Source organism: Aethalodelphis obliquidens, unplaced genomic scaffold, assembly GCF_003676395.1.
Source record: "Aethalodelphis obliquidens isolate GAN/ISIS:26980383/991018 unplaced genomic scaffold, ASM367639v1 scaffold123, whole genome shotgun sequence".
NCBI classification, from domain to species: Eukaryota; Metazoa; Chordata; class Mammalia; order Artiodactyla; family Delphinidae; genus Aethalodelphis; species Aethalodelphis obliquidens.
Genome location: NW_020838067.1, coordinates 148,451 through 171,746, shown reverse-complemented (window position 1 = coordinate 171,746; position 23,296 = coordinate 148,451). Strand labels below are relative to the sequence as shown.

General features: G+C 56.3%; 1 protein-coding gene across 1 annotated transcript in view; it reads right to left on the bottom strand.

Moving 5' to 3' along the window:
• Window positions 1-22,672, bottom strand: part of ALDH1L1 (aldehyde dehydrogenase 1 family member L1) — a 46,673-nt gene extending 24,001 nt beyond the window's left edge. Inside the window, exons 1-11 of the mRNA XM_027098452.1 lie at window positions 22,629-22,672; window positions 18,923-19,074; window positions 17,285-17,519; window positions 16,379-16,544; window positions 14,663-14,764; window positions 13,828-13,917; window positions 12,565-12,702; window positions 10,508-10,633; window positions 7,871-7,962; window positions 2,001-2,148; window positions 508-627 (exon numbers count right to left, since the gene is read on the bottom strand). Of these exons, the coding sequence (XP_026954253.1) occupies window positions 508-627; window positions 2,001-2,148; window positions 7,871-7,962; window positions 10,508-10,633; window positions 12,565-12,702; window positions 13,828-13,917; window positions 14,663-14,764; window positions 16,379-16,544; window positions 17,285-17,519; window positions 18,923-19,049 (1,344 nt within the window). The 5' untranslated portion in view covers window positions 19,050-19,074; window positions 22,629-22,672. The remainder of the gene's footprint in view (window positions 1-507; window positions 628-2,000; window positions 2,149-7,870; window positions 7,963-10,507; window positions 10,634-12,564; window positions 12,703-13,827; window positions 13,918-14,662; window positions 14,765-16,378; window positions 16,545-17,284; window positions 17,520-18,922; window positions 19,075-22,628) is intronic.
• Between the last annotated feature and the right edge of the window lie 624 nt (window positions 22,673-23,296).

The following is a 23,296-nucleotide window of genomic DNA, read 5'->3' as shown; positions in this document are numbered from 1 at the left end:
GCAGCGCCTGACTTTCCTGCCTGAGGGCACCTGTCTGGGTCCACACAACCCGCCCATCACTTTCTTAAACTCCCCTCAGAGGACCATTCTGAGGCCCTGTCCTCTCGGTGCGTGTCTGTAGGAAGGTGTGTGTGAGCGTGCACGAAAGTGACAGCGCCGTACGTGTGCACCGAGCAGGACAGCTACAGCCAGGGCGTCTTGACAAACCCGGGATGCGAGGCGGGCCTCCCGACGCTGGGGTTATTCTTGAGGTGTGGAGGGGAGGGAATGGCCTCCGTTTCCTCCTTGGGAGGGCTTAACTCTGCTGCAGACCCTCCAGAGTCCTCCCGCGTCCCCATCACCCTCCCCACCGCATCTCCCTCTGCGCCGTTCCTGTAGGAAGGGCTGGAGGCTGACTGCAGTGTTTTCTCGCCCCAGCAGAGGCCCCCAGACTGGGGAGGGGGAGTAGATGGGAGAGGGGGCGTCGGGGGCCTGTGCGGGGCAAGGGGGTGCTGGGCCTGCACTCACACTTCCATCTGTCGGGTTGATGGTCTCATAGGTCTTGGCGCCCTCGGCGTCCACAAACGCGCCTCCGATGAAGAGCTGGTGGGGCATTCGGAGGGTCAGCTTGTTCACGGTCTTTTCCACCTGGGGACGAAGGGCCACAGGCCGGAGCTGCAGTGTGGATTCTTCGCGAAGGGGCATCCTTGATGGGCACGACCCCACCAGAGACACAGGGACCACTCACCTTGCCCCCCACCCCAATACACAAGCAAGGGCCCGGGCTACTCGGTCTCCTTATCGGATCCAGCCCTGCTGCCCAGGGAGCGGTCGTGTGGGCAGAGGTGGCAGCTGAGTGATAAGCAGAGATGGAGGGCCAGACTCCGCAGCTGGACTGCCTGGCTGGAGCCCCGGCTCTGCCACTGACCTTGGGCTGGTTGTGTGGCCTCCGCACACAGGAAGCGCCAGTGGGCAGACAGCACTTGCGGCCCCCAGACATGACGCGGCCCCCGCTCACTGCCCCTCGGGCCTGCAATCCCACGATGAACGCGGAGCCTCTGGGATGCCGCCCCTCCTTCTGCAGTCATTTGTCCACAACCTTAAGGCCAGCCTGGTGTCCACCCTGGTCACCCATACTTTCTTCATCAGCCCTTGTTCCAAAGCACCAGCCAGGCAAACTATCACAAAGCTAATTCCCATAGGAGTTGGTAGTCTACCGAGATACCCCAGGGATGGTTTTTCCACAGTTTCTTTAAAAACTACATTTGCAGTTAGTTACTTCCTCATACTTCATATATACAAGCTGAATGTAGAGGATCATTTGTTTTCCTTATTGGGAGAACATTCCCAATCTCTCTCTCTCTCTCTCTCTCTCTCTCTCTCTCTCGTTTCAACCAACAGAATTTCACACAGCTGACTGGTTGCACAGGTGATGGAAGGGCTGAGAAGCCACGAGTCAAGCCAGAGGCTGACACCAGCAGGAAGCCACTGCCATTGCTGGGAGGTGGTGGAGCCAGGACTAGGGGTGAGAGGCACCTGGGGTACAGGGTGAGCTGGCAGGGCTGGAAGCCACGCCAGGAAACCCACCAAAGGAGAAAGGGGGTGGAGCCAGGACTAGGGGTGAGAGGCACCCGGGGTACAGGGTGAGCTGGCAGGGCTGGAAGCCACGCCAGGAAACCCACCAAAGGAGAAAGGGGGTGGAGAGAGAAGAACACTGCAAAAGTCTCTCCTTAATACCCTGTCTCCTGTCTTGGGACCAAACCTATCGCCTATACTGAGTCTTGGACAACAATTTCCTCTGTTGAGTTTGTCCTACCTCCTGGCATCTTTAGGCTATTTGGAATTACCAAGGGAAGCTTGGGTCACTAAAGCTTCTGGACATCCAGGCTTCCCCCAAGTGTCACTGTGGACCCACAGGTATGGGTGCCTGAGGGGTGTGCAGGCCGGGCCCATGTGGTGGGCCCAGGACTCACGTGGTCGATGACACCCAGGCCGGGCCCGCATGGGGGCCCAGGACTCACGTGGTCGATGATGCACTTGCTCTCCTTGTTGTCCCCTCGCATCTTTCTCACTAACAGCTGCAAGAAGTCCCCGAAAGTGGTTGCCATGTAGATGTCTTCATTTTCTAACTCCAGGCCGTCGCACAGCTCCTTCACTTCCTCAACCAGTCTGGAGGGAAGATGGAAAAGCGAGGGCCTGGAGGAGGCCTGGCAGACCTGCCCGGTTCTAGTGGCAGAGGTGGTGGCTCATCTCAGCCCCCGAGGCGTGGGTGTCAGTCTACAGTTAGGGTTAGAAGCCCAGTCCGTGGATTCAGAGGCTCTGGTTTCAAGTTCTGGCTCCAGCACTTATGAATTTGTGACCTTGGGCAAGTGACCAATTGCTCTGAGCCTAGTTCCTTTGCCTGTAAAATTGGACCAATCATGGCTCCTCTACTATTTCCTGATGAGTAAATGAGACAATCCACGTGGTAATAATTAATAGAAGATTAATAGTAATCACTGAAAGACAGTGTGAAAAGAATGAAAACACAAGCCACAGATTGGGAGAAAATATTTCCAAATCACATACCTGATCAAAGACTCGGCTTCAGAATACGTAAATAATTCTTAAAATCAATTCTAAGAAAAAAATCCAAGTGAAAATAGGCAAAAGATTGACCAGATGCTTTACCAAGGCAGAAACACGGATGGCAAATAAGCATATGAAAAGATGCTCCACATCACTCGTCAATAGGAAATGCGAACCAACCACAACGAGATTCAGCTCCGTACTTACCAGCATATCTGAACTTAAAACCACTGGTTCAGACCAACCAGTGGTGAGGTTGCAGAGCACCTGAACCCCGCCCCCTGCTGGCGGGATTGGAAAACGGTACTTTGGAAGACACGTTGCAAGCACTTTGGCAGTTCCCTAAAAATTAAACATATACTTCCCAATGCTTTTAGGTATTTACCGAAGAGGAATAAAAGCCCCTTTCTAGACACAAAACGACAGAGCAAGAAGCTCCAAAAATCCGTCCCTCCACCTCAACAGCTATTGGACAGGCAGGAATTGTCTGAACCAAACGCTTCGGAATTCTCGAGTCTCGGCGACACCTGCAGCTTCCAGGGGAGAACGTGGTGAAGAGCTGGGGTGTGGCAGGAACTTCCAGACTTTCCACCCCCAGGGCAGGAGGCAGCAGTGGCAGCAGGTCACTCCTGCCGTGGCCTCCTGGAGGCGGGGGTTGGGGGGCAATGAGGACCTCGTCCTCCACACATCTGGGTCGTGGGTTCCAAGTGCTGAGGGGCTGGCCCAAAGGATGGCCAATCCCATACACGCTTTGCATAGTGTGTACGACCCCAGGGATAACAGGAGAAACTTCAGTGATTACACACAACAAGGTACACACACCATGAAAAGAAAAGTTTGGAAAAGTCACAAATGGACGGCTCCAACCTTCAACAAGCAAGATTTACAACCTCCCCGGAGTGAGAGAATCAGATTCTCAGAACTGACACAGCACTACACGCAAAATGTCCAGTTGGAGCAAAACATACAAAGAAACAGGCCCATTTACAGGAAAAAAGAATTTGGAAGAAACCACCCCTAGGGATTATCATCAAAGACATTAAATCAACCATCTTAAATGTGTTCAATGACTTAAAGGAAACTAGGAAAATGATTATGAAAAAAATGAGAATATCAAGAAAGAGACAGAAATTATAATAATAAGCCAAACAAATTCTCAAGCTGACAGATACAATAACCGAAATGAAACACTCACTAGAGGCTTCAAGAGCACATCTGAACAAGCAGAAGAAAAGGTCGTGAACCTGAAATTATCCAGTATGAGGAGTAGAAAGAAAAAAGAATACGAATGAAAATGAAAATGAGCCTCAGGGACCAGTGGAACATCATCAGATCACACTCATCATACCAGGTCCAGAGAAGAGATAGAACAGGACAGAAAAAATATTTGAAGAAATAATGCCCCCGAAGTTCCCAAATCTGAGGAAACACATGAATATACACATTCGAGAAGCTCAATGAACTCCAAGCGGGATAGACTCAAAGAGAATCACACCTAAACTCAAAGAGAATCACACCAAGACACGTGACAGTTAACCCACTGAGACCCAAAGACAAGGATGGAATCTGGAAAGCAAGAGAGAAGCTAATCACACACAAAGGATCCTCAATAAAACTAAAACCTGATCCCCCCCCCCCAAAACCCATGAAAGCCAGAAGGCAGTGGGATGGCATATTTAAAGTCCTGAAAGGAAAAAAGTGTCAACCAAGAGTTCCATATGCATCAAAACTATCTTTCAAGAATGAAGGAGAAATTAAGACATTTCCAGATAAACAGAAGCTGAGGGAGTTCATTGCTAGTAAACGTGCCCTAAAGGCAGTCTTTCAGGCTGAAGTGAAAGGACATTAAACAGTAACTCAAAGCCATAAGGAAAAGTAAAGAGCACTAGCAAAGGGAACTACGTAGGTAAATAGGAACGCCAGTATTACTGTACTTTTGGTATGGTTCGCAGCTTCTCCCCTTTTACTACATTACGTAATAGGCAAATACATAAAGCAAACATTTAACACCTACATTAATGGGTATTCAATGTATAAAGATGTAATCGAGGATAATAACAATATGAAGGGGTGGGGTGACAATATATAGGATACGAGCGTCTACATTTTATTGAAATTAAGTTGGTATTATTCGAACTACATTGTTATAAGTTAAAGACGTGAACTGTAATCGCCAAGGTAATTAAGAAATAGCAAAAAAAAAAAAAAAAACAAAAGGGAATCCAAGTGGTATAGTACCAGAAAAAGGCAGTGATAGAGACACTGAGGAACAAAAAGCATAAAAGACATACAGAAAACAGCCAGCCAGCAGAAGTAAACCCTTTATCAGTAATCTGGTTAAATGGAAATGGATTGAACTCTCCTCTTAAAAACATAGGTTATGAGACTGGATAGAAACAGCATCCACCCATACACCACCAGAGATTCACGTAGATGCAAATATGCAAAAAGGCTGAAAGTAAAAGGGTAGTAACGGTATTCCATGCAAATAATAATCAAAAGAGAGCTGGGGCAGCCATACTCTTATTAGACAAGATAGATTTTAAATCAAAAACTGTCAAGAAACAAAGGACATTGTACAATGGTTAAAGGGTCAATTGACCAGGAAGATATAACAATTATAAGCATATGCGCACCCGACATCGGGCCACGTAAACGTACGAAACAAATATTAAGATAACTGAAGGGAGAAGTAGCATCGCAAAGATCCATGAGATTTCAACACCTCACTTTCAACAGCGCACAGAATATCCAAGCAGAAGATCAAGAGGCAGACAGGGGACTGAACTCGGGGGGGTGAGACGGACCTCACACACACACAGGATACTCCACCCAGCAGCACGGCACCAATTCCTCTCAAGGACAGGTCACAGGGGAGGTCACGAAACAAGTCTTAACAAATGTAAGAAGACTGAAATCATACCAAGCATCTTTTCTATCCACGATGGTGGAAATTAGACATCAAAAACTGGAGGAAAACTAAATTCAAAAAAATGCGGCTACTAAACAACACACGCCTGAACAACCAGTGGGCCAAAGAAATCAAACGGGAAACCAAAAACTACCTTGAGACAAATGAATGGGGAAACACAACATACCAAAACTTATGGGACACAGAGAAAGAGTTCTTAAAGGGAAGTGTATGGTGATCCATGTCCGTATTAAGAAAAAAAGTCTCAAATAAACAACCTAATTTTACACCTCAAGGAATCAGAACAAGAAGAACAAACTAAGTCAAAAGGTAACAGAAGAAAGGAAATGGCAAAGATCACAGTGGAAATAAATAAAATAGAAACCAGGGGGGAAAAAAACAATAGAAAAGATCAACAAAACTAAGAATCGGCTTTTTGAAAAGATAAAAAAAGGAGACAAATCTTTAGGTAGACTAAGGAAAAAGAGAAGACTAAAACAAAAAAATGAGATGAAAGAGGAGACGATACAACGGATACCACACGGATAAAAAGCATCATAAGAGACTCCTGTGAACAATTACACATCAACACATTGCATGACCCAGAAGAAATGGATACATTCCCAGAAACACACAACACAACACTGAATCATAAAGAAACAGATAATCTGAACAGACCCATAACAACTAAGGAGACTGAACTGGTGATCGAAAACCTCCCAACAAAGAAAAGCCCAGGACTTTGGGTGGGGCTCACCAGGGAAAACCTGGTGAATCCCACCCAACATTTAAAAAGAATTAATACCAATCCTTCTCAAACTCTTCCAAAAGAACGGAAGAGGAGGAAACACGCCCAAACTCACTTTACGAGGTCAGCGTTACCCTGATACCTGAGCCAGACAGTGACAGCAGAAGAAACAAAACTACAAGCTACTATCCCTGATGAATGCAGATGCAAAATTATCCTTCTCTTTATACAAATTGGAGCTTATACCACTGTGAAAGTGCAAGAGGGACAGTTCACATGAAGTTGAAGACTGGGTGACCTGATCTGTGGTGACGCATCATCCCTGGGGGCCGCCGACTGGGGAGGGGCAGGAGGGATCCCCTGGAGTGAGGCTGGGGCCCATGTCTTCATCAATGTGTAGCTTGTGAGATACGATATACATCACATAATATATATATTATACATGTGCTATAACGTGTGCGTTACACACGTTAAATCAAAGCTACCACACTGTCCTCTCAAGATCCGTACACCTCACTGCACGTAAAGTCATTCCTAAAATTTAAAACGACTTGCGGGACTCCCCTGCCGGTCCAGTGGTTAAGACTTGGCCTTAAACTGTAGGGGGTGTGGGTTGGATCCCTGGTTGGGGAGCTAAGATCCCACATGCCTCGCGGCCAGAAAACCAAAATGTAAAACAGAAGCGATATTGTAACAAATTCAATAAAGACTTAAAAAAAAATAAGTAAACAACTATCTGTTTCAAAAAATAAAATGAAATAGAAGGAGTCGCAATCATGACTCCCTGACTGCCCGCGCTCCAGCCCAGCGGGCCCACCTGTGCCAGGCCCTACCTGCCTGGCCCCTCCCCACACATGCTGGCTTTCACCGGGGTGCTGGGCTTGTGGCAGTTTTAAAAGGGCCGTGCAGGGCTTCCCTGGTGGCGCACTGCTTAAGAATCTGCCAGCCAATGCAGGCAACATGGGTTCGAGTCCTGGTCCAGGAAGATCCCACATGCCGCAGAGCAGCTAAGCCCGTGAGCCAGAAATACTGAGCCTGCACTCTAGAGCTCGCGAGCCACAACTACTGAGCCCGTGAGCCACAACTACTAAGGCCCGCAAGCCTAGAGCCCGTGCTCCACAACAAGAGAAACCACGACAATGAGAAGCCCGCGCACCGCAACGAAGAGCAGCCCCCGCTCGCCACAACTAGAGAAAGCCTGCGTGCGGCAACAAAGACCCAACACAGCCAAAAATAAATAAATAAATTTACTTTAAAAAAGTAAATAAAAAAATAAAAGAGCCGCACATTGTTTGATCTTCCTCCCATGAGGGGTGAGTCTCAGTCCCGCCCCTGCCCTTGAATCTGGGGGGGCTTGTGGCCACTGAGACCAGTCAGGGCAGTGGTCCGCACCTGTCTGCTTGCTGGCCTCACGTCTGCAGAGCCAGGAGCCGCCAGCTAGACGTCCAGGTCCCAGAGTGGCTGCTCTGGGGCCACGACACAGCCTGGGGGAGGACATGCCTGCCCAGCTGTCCCAGCTCCCGCTGGTCCACTCCTGGTGGGCCCGAGGCCTGCACACGTGAGTCCTTTCTGGATCCCTGACCCGCATGGTTTCCTGCCACTCCGTTTTAGGGTGACTCCTGACCTAGAGACACCTGGGACACCACCCCCACTCCAGGCCTTACCTGACGACGTCCAGCGACGCGGCCCCCGACTTGAAGAAGTCAGTGGAGTCTTCCACCTCCACGACGTTGGGGAGAATCCGTTTCCAGGCACCCTGGAAAGCAGGAGTGGTGAGCACGTGGCTCCCAGGGCCCGGACGCGAGCGGCGGGGGTGAGAACAGCCCCGAGTGTGTGCGCACTGCCCGGCGCCAGGCTGGCCCGTCCACTCCACTCTCTGATGCTGCCAGGTGCCTCATGGTACTGGGGTGATAGCCTCCCTGGGGAAGCAGGAGCCCAGGCTGCTGTCCGCACACCCACCTCACCTGGACCGCAGCTTCGCGGGGGTCCCCACATTGGTCCGGGGGGGCGGGAGGACAGATGTGCCGGAGCTCCTCCTGAGACCTGCCCCCCGCCAGCCCCACCAGGAGGGTTGCCCAGTGTGGGTGTCCCCGCCTGACACTGTGTGGGGGTGCTGCCACGTGAAAGGGAGAGCAAAGCGGGGGGTGGTTCTGTGAGTGAACGGGGCCACCGAGGGGGCTCGGGAGCACTGGGTCTCGTCCTCACGGAGAGGCTAGCTGGCTCTGTGCCCCTCTGTCCCGGGCCTGTAGAGGGCAGTGGTTCCTGCCCCGGGCCTCGTGGACGAGCGTGGACAGGGCAGTGAGAGCTGAGTGGGCAGCACAGGAGGGCCATCCTATGGGTCACGACGGGACACAGCGGGACAACTGCTCTCTGGGCAGCGCCCAGCTGGGCGTTTCAGGGCAGGCGCTGGGAGGCCCATACTCAGGCCGGGCTCCAGGCTGTGGCCCAACCAGGACCAGCCCCCGGTGACCCCTAGGCTGACCCTGCCTGGCCTCTCTCAGGAGGCTGCCCTGGATTTGCTCCCGCCCCCCATCCTCCTGGAGACCATCAGAAGCCGTCCTGAGCCATCCCTTCTCCCCGGGCCTCCACCCAGGCTCTCACCCTCTGGTGACAGGCTTCCTTGAACCCCCAGCTCACACTTAATCCTGGGCATCCTTCAAGGTCAACTGCTAAATCACCTCTTCCCCCAAACCTTCACTGACTGCAACGCTCGCTCAGCCTGGGGCCAGCAGTCACTGTCGCTGTGTGGGCGCTGCACGCCGGCCCTCCTGGGGTGTGTGGAACCCGAGCAGCCGCGTGGCCTCGTCCAGACCCCAGCTCGGCGCCTGACAAGCCGTCAGATGCAGGCAGCCTCCCCTGCCTCGGTCTCCTCATCTGGGCAAGGGGCTGGGGGCAGCCCTGGGAGCATCCCTGGAATGAGGCTGGCAGAGCTCGGGGTGCAGGAGCCCATGCTGCCTCAGAGCCCGTGAGGCCTCTGCTGCACGTCTGGAACTCAGTTTAGAGTAACCCGGACACTCTAGAAGCATCTGCTTTTCTCATGACTGTTGGGCTCACGGCCAGCGGTACTGAGGTCCTAACAGGTGCCACTAAGCTGTTACCTCTTCTGCCACCAGCCTCAGCCATCCCGGTACCACTCGGCCACCAGCTCCAAAAGGCAGTCTGTCCAGCTGGCCCCGTAACCCCAGGGCAGGCTCAGGCCCAGGGCCAGAGCAATTGCTCCAAGAATACTTTTTGAATGAACAGGCTTTTTTTTAATAGACATTCAGAATGTTCAGCCTCCACCTGAGGAGGTGCTCGGTGCCCGCCGGACCGGCAGGCTCCCCCGTCCCCCCTTGCTGGGTCCTGCGTCTGCACTGGTCACGAGCACGCGGTGGCCCCGCGGCCGCCGCCTGGCCCTCCGCGGCTCCCCGGCTCTCAGCATTTGCTGTGCCTGCCGTCTCTCTGCACTTGGGTCTCAGCACAAACCATGTCCCTACCCAGGTGGCCTTCCCCGAACTCCCTTCTGCAGCATCCCCGGCCTCCAGGCACCTCGTTCCCGTCACCGTTACTGCCCTCTGAGCACATCTCCCGTCGGAAATTATTTTATCCCTCGCCTGGTCGTTCGCCAGCTCTCTTTCCTGTGAGAAGGGACACGCGTGACAGCAGAGACACTGCGGACCATCACACCCCTAGTGTCTGGACGCGTATCTCAAATAAGCGAACCCACGACCGAATGACTGAACAGCTGAAAATCCATCCAGCGCCCTCTGAGCAACACAGCTAAACACCCTCCAAACCACGCCTTCCAGGGAGAGGGGGGTGGAGCAGAGAGCAGGAGGGCGGTTCTGGGAAGTGGCCCATGCCTGGACTCCAGGTGGGGGGGACACCGGGCCTCCGAGAGGGCAGTGGCGTCCAGCGGCACACGGGAGGGGTGGCCCGGAGTCCAGGGCGGCCGACTGTGACACCTGTGCTGGTGACCACGTGGGGGTCTCCCTCTCGGGAGGCCTTTCCGGAAGGTTCCGGCGCACATGCCCTACGGCAGGACAACTGGGTCCTCCGGCTATTCTATTTGCCCACTGTTGACAGTGTGTCCCCAGAGGAGTCGGACCCAGCAGCCGAATCCTAGGTCCCAGTGGCACAGGAAGGAGGGGCAGGGGGCATCAGGAAGCCCCGTGACAGGACAGGACCAACACTGTGCCCGGGGCCAGGACATACGTCCTTAGAGGGTGTGCACAGCCCGACCCCAGCGGGTGCGATTTGCGAAACGCACCTGCTGTGCATGACCTGCCCCACCAGACGGTGGCCCCGCAGGCGTCTCTTACCCGCACAGCCTCCGCGGTGACCAGGTCCTCCTCCGTCAGCTCGAGGCCAGTGCTGTCTGCCGCCCTGAAGAGCTGCGAGGCTGGGATCATCTTGCCGTCCTCCAGCTGGATGCTCTTCACCAGCAACTGCCAAAGGAAGGCTGTCGGGACCCGAGGCTGCCCGAGCCGTGGGCACACGCTCGTCTCCATCCTCCCCGGAGGCAGGCCCGGGAGCCCAGATCCGGCGAGGAGGCTGCTGCCATAGGGACCCGCTCGAGCTCCTTCCCTGCCGTCCACCCCACCGTGCTCTCAAGCTCGAAAACCAGTAATGGCTGGGTTACCCTATAAAACTGATGCCTACCCGTTAGACTAAAGTAATTCAAGCACTACCTTGAAAGTCAATGGAGAAAACAACTAATCACCCAAGAGCCCAGCTTCCAGAAACTCCTTAGAAACCTGGCACAGGTCAGCAGGTGCCCCTCGGGGCAGAGAAGCAGGTGAGCTCACGGCAGAGACCGCGTCTGTCGGGTAACAGTGCTCTATGAAAACGGCACCTTCTGCACACACTGGACGGAACCACAGCCGGGCTCCCGGCTGACTGCCCACCCCTGCTGTCTTCCCAAGATGCTCTGGAGCTTTCTGGAGCTAAAGCCTAGCCAGGGCCCAGCTGGAAGTTCCTGAAAGACGCTCAACCAAGGGTCTCCGCGAAGGCTGCTCCTTTACTTTGCCGGCCTCACGATTCACGGAGGACTTAGCCCAACCCCCTACTTCCTCCGCCTGCCGCTAGTGGTCTACACGTGCACCACTCACTGACCGCTGTTGGTGGGTAAGCACGGTCATGGTCATGCAGAGAAGCCCAGGGGCTACGCCTCGCTGCCCCTCACCCTTCCCCAGTGGGGGTGGAAACCCAGGCCTGAGTGCCGTGAGGATGCGGGGGCGTAGTCGGCAGAAGCAATTCACAGTGCAGAGCCTGCCCGGGGGGCAGAAGGAGGCTGTACGGCTCCAGAACCTGTATCTTTGCTGAGTGTTTTCCTCTGCCCTGGCCACTTCCCTCGATAACTCACAAGCACTAGAACTCGTTTCAGATCTGCTTTGGGAACATGATCGGAGACAGATACGTAGCGTCTGAAGGCATCAACCACGAATACCTCAAACACCCAGTCGCTGCAGATTGCAGGCAGCCTCGGGCCAGCGGGGGTGGGCACCCAGCGTGAGCTCACGCCAGTCCGACCAAAGCTGCCCACACCCACCTGGCCTGTGCGTGCCACCGCTACCAAGCGTTCAGCATCCCAGTGTTTGCTGAAATTCCCCAAAGTGCTCAGAGACCCCTGCCTGTCCTGCTTCTGCTCTGCCCCTGGTACCTTAAGGCCCAGATCTGCCCACCGCTGCGTGGGGTGAGCACTAACGCAGAGTATCACGGCTGAGCGGTGGGCCTCAGAGCCAGCGCTAGGGCTGGACTCCCAGCTCTGCCACAGGCTAGCCTGGGTGAAGATGGGCAGGTGATTTAACCTCTTTGCGTCAGTTTTCTACTCGGTAAAATGGGTATAGTACTGATACATGTCTCATACGGTTGTTAGGAAAACTAAATTAAACCATCCAGCTGTTTTTGAACAGTGCCTGGCACGCAGGGATGCTATAAATATTTAGTTGCATAAATCGTAGCTGTCACTCTGAGCTGCACTTCTCTAAGGTGAGTCAGAGCATGTTATGTGCCCAGTGTGGCTTCCTTGTTCAAAGAGAAGGAAACTGAGGCACAGAGGTCCAATGACCGTGCCCTGGGCACCCGGACTCCAGGTCCGGGCTCCCCGGAGAGGGCCTCCCCAACTCTGACACCCGCCCAGGGCACCCAGCTTGGGTGGGGGCACCTGGGCAGGAAGAGCCCAGGGCCAGCCTTCCCGGGACAGGGAAGAAGCAGGCTGACCCAGCAGTCGAGGGTCTTCCCTCCTGGAGCCTATCGTCTCCTTTTCCCGTTTCCTCCAGAAAAGCCTGAAGCCTCCCTGTGGGGCCCGAGCCCCTGGACAGGCGTGTGTGGCCTTCAGCCTACAGTACGGACAGGGGACCCACAGCAGCAACGTTACCATTCGGTCGTCATTCCCGAAGAGGATGAGTCCCGCTCCGGTGACCACCCCTGGCCGATGGGCTCCTGGGATGGGCAAAGTTTCTCCCTCGGGCACCAGGCCTTCAGTGCTCAGCGTCGAGCTGAAAAACGTCAGCTTCTGTTGAGGACAGGAAAAGCAGAAGGTGCTGGATGAGAGAGGCCCACTGCGGGGGGCCAGGAGGGGCTGGGGGGGCTGGGAAATCATGGGGTGGGGGTGAGGGTCAGGGCACAAATGGGGGCACAGACGAGACCTGGAGAAGGCACTGAGGCCTCGGAGGGGCCCTACGTCACCGCACACTGGCCCGTGGCCTCCGACCCGGCGGGACAGATACCGGCAGGAGGTCTGCTGCAGCATCGCCAAGTGAGGGTGCTGCCTGGGGACACCACCAAGCCCTGGCTACCGTGCAGAGGGTCTGGTGGCGGCGCAGGCAGCAGAGACCCCGGACGGTCTGGCAGCCAGCCTGCGAGCAGGGGTTGGGACAGCCGGGGGCTCCGTGGAGGACCGGGCTGCCCTCGACGGTGCTCGGCCAAAGGGCCCCACCCCCGGGGCAAAGACGAGTCAGGGCTGGGCCTGGGGTCTCTGAGAGCTGCTCAAATCAAACACAAATGCAGACCAGCCTTGAAGAGTTCCTGAGCAGACAAAACCACTTCAGTCACAGGAGCAGAGCTTAATTTAGCTTATTTTGCAAGTTGGTCAAGACCAACTTGACCCAGTCACGTCTTGCTTGTGTCTCTGGAAATCGTAAGCAAAATTTGCACTGTTCCTCAAAATGGATATGAAGTAACCGTTAGCCAAATCCCTATCATTTGAGGAAATTCTTGTTATAACCAGTCACTGCCTCCTCAGTTCACGGCTCATCAACAGACCGCGTGTGGGCTGAGGGCTCCCGGTCCCGGAACTGTCTTTTCCGTGTGTGCACAATAAACTGACTTAGCAGTACTTCGCCGATTCATCGGTTTTACTTCTGCTATTTCGGGACTTCTGACAGCCCGGGGCTGAGAGTCGAACAACCAGCACAGCTCGACCCCAGAGCTGCCGCTGCGCCTGGCGGCCTCGCTCTGCGCCAGCCCCTCTCCTTCAGCCGCGGGTCCCGAGGGAGAGGCCGAGGGGGCCGGGGGCACCTGGCTGGGGCTGGGGGTCTGGGCAATGGCTTTGTACCGCTTAGTTCAGCCACATTCTGATAGCTGTGCAGCCAGGGGACACACACGGAGCACAGCCCGTCCCGGCCACGCAGGGACACACCTGCCCACAGGCCTCCGTCCAGGCGCCCGGCACCTTGTCGTTCCCGCGGATCCAGTTATGAATGGCCTCTGCTGGCTGATCCCAGTTGATCTGCGGGGCAGGACGTGTGTGCTCAGCGGTCTCTCCCCTCTCCCTGACCATCTGGGCAACACCTCTGGCCTCCCCTCCTGCCCTGATGACCCTGACACTGGGTGGAGCCCTGGGCACGGGCTGGGAAGTCTGGCTTCCTCTCGACTCCAGTCGGAGGCCCAGAGCTGGGCTGGGCCTCCCCCTGGCAACCCGGATCTGGGTGCGCGTGGACCCTCAGTCTTTCACGGGATGTGAACTCCAGGATGGCCTGGGGGAGATAATGTTCTGTGCTCAAGATGGCCAAGGCCCTACACAAAGTGCAGGTCTGTCCCATCCCATCCCTCCCCCCCGGCGGCCTCCCCTCACTTACAGGGCTCACACAGATCCCGACAGAGCACCCCGCGAGCCCTGAGCACAGCTCCAGCCCAGGGGCCCACCTGGGCTCCCGACCTGCGACAGTCCCGAGGAACGAATTCCCTCTGGTGTCTCATCTCAGATATGAGGAGCCAGCAGCTCGGCTGATTTTTACATCCTCCCCCCCACCAGCTCTTCTCCCTGAGGGCCCGCTTGCCTCTTCCTAAGGAGGAACCAGGAAGCACCCAAACAGACCCTGTTCCCTGCCTGTCCAGGTGCCACTCGAGCCTAGCACGTGCTTCCTGCACTGGGGCTGCTCTTTCTTCTGGCCTTTAACAGGTACGTCCTGGCTGCCCATTTTCCCCGGCCCGGGTACAGGCAGGCTTTGGGTGGGCAGGGCCCTGGCACTCACCTGGGCTGTTTCCTTGTTCTGAATCCCCTCGTAGGTGGCGCCGTCCTCAGGCTGAGGGAGCCTGGGGGCTCTGCCCTCAGCGATCAGCTTCACGGCCTGAACCTGGGGAGACAAGGGTTGGTTGGTGTCCCCAACATTAGGGCCCCCCAACTCTCAGACCCTGGGTTCACACTGAGTCTGGACCAGGCCACTCACTGAACAGACCCACCTGCCACCACGTGGGCACGTGACGGGCACCCACGGAACGGGTGCTGTAGGGACAGGTAAAATTAGCTCCAATCTACTTCCAGTCTGATCAATGACTGCAAGACCCCGCCCTCTCTCCCACACAAGGCCCTAGAAAATCACGTAAGCTAAAGCCCTCTACGGTGTAACACACACCAACGTCCACGTTTCTGTCTAAAACCTTCCCTGTCTCTTAGGCAGAATGGCTCCTGGACTGCGTGATGGGTTTGGAGGTCCCTAATAAGTTCAGCAGGAAGCAGTTTCTCTGCTCCAGGAAAGAGGAAGGTTGTGGAGAAGAAGTCAGGGAGGTCGGGGAGGAGAGCCAAGGCGCTGGGCCCGGAGGGAGGGAAGGTGGTGGTGGGAGCCCCCAGAGACCCGAGGCTGAGAAGCCGGGAGAACTCAGAAGCGTCTAAGGCAGGACTGCCCAGGGGGAACTTCCCTGGTAACGGACGTGTTCCACGTCAGCCCCGTGTGGTTTCTGGGGACCTGAAACGTAGCCAGTGAGGCTGATGACCTTGATCTTTAACTACAAGTCATTTAAATTAATTTAATAACCACCAGTGACTAGCGGCTGCCCCCTGGACGCTGCCCTGAAGGATGCTCTTGGTTGTTTTCTGTAGGATGAACAAGATGACCCCTTCCTGCCTCTCACGTCAAACCTCCAGCAGGTCTCCCTGCTCACTCCTGTGAACAGGTGGATCCAAGGCCGCATAGTGGGGCCCAGGGCTGGGGGCACAGCCACTGCTGTGCTACGGAGATGTCCCCATCTGACTCCTGTCCTGGCCGGCCTCCCCTGCTGGACACACCACCTCTACGGGGCCTGCACAACCAGCTCTGACATCAGCCTTTGGGTCGGTCCTCCTCCTCCTGCGCGAATTCAGTGCAGTGACCACACCTGGGCCAGCCTTGGCCAGAAGCCCTCAAGACCGGAACATGTGACAGAGGCTGCCAATCAGAGTGCTCCCCCATGCCGGCCAGTGATTGGCTCGGGGTCATCACGTGACCTGAATTGGCCAATCAGAGTCTCCTCTGATTTTTTATTCATAAATTCTAGGGGAAAGAGGGTTTCTCTTCCCCTAGAATCAAGAGGTGTAAAACTTGAGCCACAGGTGACTACTTTTCCTCCCATTTAAGGGCAACCTGAGGATGAAGCTAATCAAACAGAGGAAAGCAGAATCAGGGTGAAGAAATAGACAGAATCCCGTGACAGATTAAGCCTCTGGATTCAGCCAGGCTTGACGGCATCCTGCCTGGAGTCTTCTATCAAAAATGTCCCTTTTTGGCTAAAGCTTGTTGAGTTGTTCTGACAGTTGTAAGCAAGAGTCCCGCCTATACAACATTATATGTCCTAATCCTGCCTCTGAAACCCTGAAATGAGCGTTCTCCCCCTCCAGAATCCTGGCCAGCTCAGGGCAGCGGGCTGGAGCTGGGCGGGGTGGGGTGGCGGTGGGGTGGGGGTGCCAGCAGGGGAGGCCCTGGGGGCAGCCTTACCATCCCTTTAACGCCTTCGGGGAAGAGGAAGCGGCTGTACAGCGTGCTCACGGTGTCGTCCGGGAGGATCTCACACTCTTTCTGGAGCAGAAGGTCCCCGGTGTCCAGACCATCGTCTGCCCAAAAGATGGTAAAGCCGCCCTTCTTGTCTCCATGGATGAGGGTCCTAGGGAGCAGAGGAGTGGAACCTGAGTCCGGAAGGAAGGAGGATAAGGAGGCCCTGGGGGCTGCCCCTGTGACCGACCCCCATTTCCCCAGGGGAGGACTGAAGACGGAAGATGGTGTTTACTGATGCCGACTGCGTGCCAGGTATTGTACTAAAAGCCTTAACGCCTCGTGTAACTTTATCCTCCCCACTGGTGTAACAGCACCGTATGCCCCTTTTACAGATAAGAGGACCAAGGCCCAGAGAAGTGAGGAGACGTGACTGGAGGTCAGGGAGCCTGAATCCTAATCAGACCAGTCTGACTACAAACCCGCTCTCTTTTCCAGCTCAGATGTCTCCCCTTCCTGACTGCTCCTCTGAACGACTCCACCCTCCAGATACATACATCACCTCTCGTCTCAGACTAGCTTGTTCAGGTGATTCTTTCCTCCATCTCTATCTCTTTCCAAGCGGGGGGCTGCTGAGAGCACCGGTAGCTGGAGGGAGCCCCTCAGCCCACTCTGCCCCGGCAACCCCGCTGCAGGACGGGAACACTTTGCGGTTCACTGTGAGAATGCAGGGTGCACGGCGTTGCCTGACCCCAGTTCTTCCTCAGGGATCGTGCTGTGATCTACCGCATGGACGCCGTCCAGCAGCGCGCACAGGCACCGCGTGCCACCTGCTCCTCAGGCGCAGAGAAGAGCTCCGGGCTGAGGGACGGGGGCGACTCAGGCAGGTGGGGTGTCTGCGCCCTGTCTCACCAGTTGATGGCCGACGCCCCCCGGTGCCGGGGGAGCAGACTCGGGTGGTAGATGATGGAGCCGTGGCGGGGGGCGCTGATGATCTCCATGGGGATGAACTGACTGCAGAAGGGCAGCACGTTGAGCTCGGCTCCCAGGGCCTGGTGCGTCGCCACCACGTTGGGCAGAGCCCGTCCCCTGGCCCGCCAGCGGGGAAACTTGAACACTGGCACTCCATCCTCGTCGGCCTTCAGGCCTGCGGGACAGCGGGTGAGAAACTGCTCCCCACTGCTGCACCCACTCCGACTCGGCACCTCTGCCTGCCCCGCAGGGTGGCTCCCGCACCCCCTCCCCAAGCCTTTCCCCCGCTGCCCAGCCGGGCTGCTCTGGACAGCCCAGAGGGGACGGCGCCGGCCAAGGCCCAGGTCTCAGGAGCTGCTGTGCCAGGACTGACCTCTGCTGACCGCCTCCCTCTCCCAGGCGCCTGCCTGACCCCTGGCCTCTTTAGCTGCCCGGAGCAGGGCGCCCTCCCCGCGGGTCGGATGTGCAGTCCGCAAGTCCCCAGGTTCCAGAATGCGGCTTCCTGCCTCTGCCTGCCCCACTGCCCCTGCAGTCACTAGCCGCTTCCTCCAAGCTCCCCTCTGCCTGCCCCTCAGCCCCTGTCCAGCACTTCCCAGCCCTCGGTTCTCTGGTACACACCCGGCTGGTGTGTGGCCCTGGCTGACCTGACCCACTGTCGGTCCCTCTGCCTCTGTGCCCCGGGTTCAGGGACGTGGGCCAACATGAGCAGACCAGACCACGCTTGCAAAAGTTGTCCCCACCGTGACCAGGGACATCTGCTGGACATCTGAGGTCAGGTCAAGAAGCAGCCCCAGCCAGGCTCAGAGCTGCTGCCAGGGGTCCCTGAGTGGCTGTGGGCAGGATTCAGGCTGTGCTATGGGCTGTGGCGGGCTCAGATCTGGAGCCGGGGTCTGGCTGGCATGGGGGCAGCCTGCGCTCTCCATCCGGGGAGACTCTCTATCCCTAAAGCGCCAAGCCCTGGGGCCCGGCAGCCCCGCGAGGCCCCTTTCCTCGTCCGGACCCATATTCTGAACCCATCAGGCCTGAGAAGGACCCAGGAGGGGCCTGGAGGTCTGTTCCTCGAGCTGAGGACCCTGCTTCCTGCTGCGCTGCTGAGATGCCCTCGGGAACTTGTCAGAAATGTGACTCCCAAGTCCCTCCCGTCCCTCTGAGCAGAAACTCCAGGGGGTCCGCCGGGGGCAGCGTCGGGGCCTCAGCACTCCGCTCAACAGGTGCCCCCCGAGACGCGGTGCAGGGCACGCTCACGTCTGAGAACGCTGGCCGCAGTGACTCCCGCCTGGGGGCCTTTTCAGAGCATGGGTGCTGCGGTCGGGGGGAGCCCAGAGTGGTCAGACTGAAGGGTCCCGGGAGCAGGCCAGGCTTCTCCACGGCTTCTCCAGGACACAGGCCCCACCCTGCAGTCCACTTGGTTCCAGAAAAGCCCAGCGGCCAGCTGGCACCTGAGCAGGATCCGGGGCGGACCACGAGTGGCCGCTTCTGTCCGGGGAAGCCCACAGCCCCACACAAGACCCCGCAGGCTCTGCTCCCACCACCGCCCACGGGGCACCGCCTCTCCGTGCTCCTGGGCCACCCACTCACCTAGGGGGTCCGCCTTCCCATCCTTGTCCGGCACAGTGAACACGCCCACGACCTCGTGACCCTCCTCCCTCAGGTGGCAGTAAACTTCCTGGCCGAACAGGCTCTGTCCGATCACTGCGATCTTCATGGCAGCGGGGCCGGGGCGGGAGGACCTGGGAAAGGAATACGGCCTTGGCGTCAGACAGGGCTCGCTGGGCCAATGGGGCAGCCCAGCCGCCCCCGCCCCAACCCCTCGGCCCAGCTCTGGGCCACTGGCCACTGTGGGGAGGTGGCCGCATGAGGAACGAAGGAAGAGGTCCTGAACGGTGGGCCTGTAGATACCGCAGCGTGAGTTGCGTGCGAGCGCAGCCTCGGGGACTCCTCCCTGGAACCTCCAACACGGCATGGGGCGCCGCGTGTGGTGTCTTCCCAGGCGTATCTGAGCATGTTTCTGTAACTAACCAGTCCTGTGACCTCGGTCAAGTCACATCAGCTTCAGTTTCCTCACTTGTTGATGAGAAAGATGCTCCTCAAACGCTGCCAGGCTCTCCCTGGGCAGGAAGCAGCAATGGGCCTGGACTTGGGCTGCATAGAGACAGACGCCCAGCGGACGGGCCGAGGACGGAAGGTGGGGTGGGAGGTGCGACAGGGGCCACTGGGCTGCATGGGAAGACGCGCGGCTGGACCAAAGTTTGCTCATTCATTCACCATGCTCATATCCGTAAAACGTATTATCTACTTGATACGTTTCTTTAAATTATCTATCTACAAAAATATACATTTTTAGAGAAAATTTTATTGAAGTACTACATGCTTCGGACATACAGCAAAGTGTACAGACTGTAAGTATGTAGCTCAATGAATTTTCACAAACTGAACACACCAGTATAATCAGCGCTCAGATAAAGAAACACTCCAGAAGCGCATTTAGACAACAGAGAGGCAGGACAGGGTGGACTCCATTTACATAAATGGAATCACACTGCGCGATGTTCTGTGCGTCGTTTCCCCTCAGCGCTGTCCACGTAGCTGTGCTGTGTCCATTCTCATTGCTCCACAGTGTTCCCCTGTGAGCGTAAGTAAATACGGTCACGTATCCGTCCTACTGTGGGTGGACATCCGGGTAGTTTCCAGCTTGAAGCTATTACCGAGACGGATGTGATACAGATTCCGGCACATGGCTCACACCGTGTACAAGAATACACTTCCGTTGGGAGTGTACCTGGGAGCAGAATTCCTGGGTCCTAGGTGTGAAAATGTTCAGCCCTACCAGCCTCTGCCAGTTTTCCAAAGTGGCTTTACCAATTTCCATGTGCTTTGCGTTGCAGCCTCCTGTCTGTTCATTTTACCCTCCTGCTGACAGGGACTGGAGCTATGCTGCTGGGGTTTCACTGGCGATTCCCTGATGGCTGCTGAAGGTGAGCACCTTTTCCCACGTTTATCAGCCACTTGGATTTCTTCTTGTCTGTTTTTTCCACTGGGTGATCTTTTCCTGACTGATTTTGTAGGAGGTTTTTGTTTGCTTGGTATTGTTTCATTTTGTTTTTAAATAATCTAGACTATGAGTCCCTTGTCAGATATATTTATGAGCAACACCTTCTCCAGTTCTGTGGCTGGACTCTTCACTCTGTGGTGCCTTTTGATGAACACAATTTCTTAAACTCTATATAGTACGCTGCATCAAAGTCTCCCTTTATGCTTAGTGGGCTTTCTATTCTGGTAAAGAAATCTTTGCTTCCTCCAAGTTCCTAGAGATGTTCTCTTCGCCTTCTAAGATCTTTATTGTTTGACAGAGGAGCAAAGGCAACACAATGGAGCAAAGATGGTCTTTTCAGCAAATGACGCTGGAACAACTGGACGTCCACATGCAAGAGATGAATCTAGACACACATCTTACACACTTCACAAAAATTAACTCAGAATGCATCATAGATGTAAATGTAAGATGCAAAAGTATAAGACTCCTAGAAGACAGCACAGGAGAAAACCTAGATGACTGAGTATCCGGTGACCTTTTAGATACAACACCAAAGGCACGATTCAAGAAAGAAAAAAATAAGCTGGACGTCATCAAGATTAAAAAGTCTGCAGAAGACACTGTCAAATGAATGAGGATGGTGGTCCTCTGTGTGTGTGTGGTGTGTGTGTGTGGTGTGTCTGATATGTGTGTGAGGGTGGTGTGTATGTGTATGTGGTATGTGTGTGTGGTGTATGTGTGGTGTGTGTGTGTGGTGTGTGTGTGTATGGTGTGTATGGTACGTGTGTGTGTGGTGTGTGTGTGGTGTGTATGTGTGTGTGGCGTGTGTGTGTATGGTGTGTATGGTACGTGTGTGTGTGGTGTGTATGGTGTGTGTGTGTGGTGTGTATGGTGTGTGTGTGTGTGGTGTGTGTGTGGTATGTGTGTGTGGTGTGTGTGTGTGATGTGTGTGAGGATGGTGTGTATGTGTGTGTGGCGTGTGTGTGGCGTGTGTGTGTGTATGGTGTGTATGGTATCTGTGGTGTGTATGGTGTGTGTGTGTGGTGTGTATGTACGTGCACGTGTGTACTGGCAGAGAAAACTCCTGGAAGGACTCACACAGAAATATTAAAAGTCACCAGCTAGGGTTTTGGGGTTTGGAAGTCTTTTGATGATGGTAATTCTCTTTCTTTCCAGAATGTTTTTTTTTAATTTTTATTTTTTTATTGAGCGTATATTACTTGTGGAAAAATAAAGGGGACAAAGAAGATCCCTTTGGAAGCAGGGAGGCAGGGTCAGGGAAGACACCTGTGGAGCGTGCGGGGCAGGAGCCCTGGGCAGGGACAGCCCACCTTGGGCTTTGGCGCCCGTTAAGTCAGATGGGGGAGGCGCAGAGCCCACGAGGGCCTCCCGCCCGGTTGGCGCCCTCGGTGCCCTCCTCCCGGGGACGCTGTGGGGCTGAGGTGGCACTAGAGGGACCGTCGGGCTCCCCAGGCCCCCCGCCCCAGCCCAGCGGCCAGACCCTGCCCGGGGGGGCGGGGGTGGTGGTCCCCTGCTCCGAGCACACTGAATTCCGACTCCGGTACCTGAGGGAGATTCCGCCTCCCCTAGGCAGGTGGCAGGTGAGGGCCCTGGACAGATGCGCCAAGGGCCCGGGCTCTGAGTACACGGAGCTCGTGCAACCCCCAAACCAGGTCGTGGGGCGGGGCTGGGGCTCTGGGGTCCCAGGTCCCCAACCCCCGCCCCCTCCCCCGGCGCAAGAAGGACGGCGGCGCGGGCGGGGGCGGGGGGAGGGCTGGAGCTCTCCAATCACAAGAGATCCTCGTTCCCGGCCCCCAGATCTGGCCAATCAGGGGGGACCATTCCCCATCCCGAAAATGGGGTGAGGGTCTTGGAGGGGGGGCAGGCGGCGCAGCGGGGCAGGACCATCTAGTCACCTTCGGTTCGTCTCTTTCCCTCTCCGGCCTCAGTTTCCTTTTCTGTAAGTGGGGCCGATAACGCCCACCCAGGCCGCCCCGCCCTCCCCCACGCCACCGCTGCGCGATCCTCCACAGGCCCTGCCCCGCACCGCGGTCCTGTAGCCAGGGGACCCCCCCCACCGCCAGGCTGGAGCCTCGGCTGCCCCCAGGGGAACCCTGACTCGCGTCCCCGGCCAGGCTCGCGCGCCCCGAGGCGCCTCCGCCGGGGTGCCTGAGCCCAGAGCCCCCGGAGCCCCCGGAGTCGCGAGCGGGGGCGGCCTCCCTCCCTGGGGCGCCGGGGACCGGGACTCACCACGCACGGGAGGAGCGCGGGCGTCGCTGGCCAGAGCGGACCTCTGAGTCCGGGTCCGGGCAGGGGACAGCGCTGGCGCTGGCCCGGCCGGGGCGGTGGGGAGGTGGGGCCGGCCCCTGCCAGTCCCGGAGCTCCGGCCAAGTCCAGAGCCCGGGAGGGGAGGGGCCGGGGCGGGCGGAAAGTCCCGCCGGGTGGGGTGGGGAGGGCGCTCCCGGGCTGCGACCCCTCCCGGCTCCACAGGGCTTTGCAAAGGCCCCGTGGTTGTGAGCACCCGCAAGGCTGCCGGGATAAGGGGAAAGTGGCCAGGCGGGTAACTTCCCTCACTGGCTCAGCAACTCTCCACGTGCTGTCAAGGTCTTGCTCCGGGAAACGCACCCGTACTTCAGGAGGCTCCTACTTCAAGGTCACATCTTACGGGAAGCTTTTCCTAACCACAGCCCCGCTAGGAAAGACCCCCTCGTCACATGACCACAGAAGGGCTTCATTGTTCCTTCAGGCACCAGCTCAGCCGCAGGTTGATCACTGCTTTCGGGATTATCTGACTGGCTCCCCCACTGGAACACGAGGTCAAAGACGGTCTCAGTCGCAGGAATTCCCCGGCACCTGGTGTAGTGCCTTGTGTTTAGTAGGTGTTCAATAAAACTTGTGGAGTAAACGGCTGAATGTGA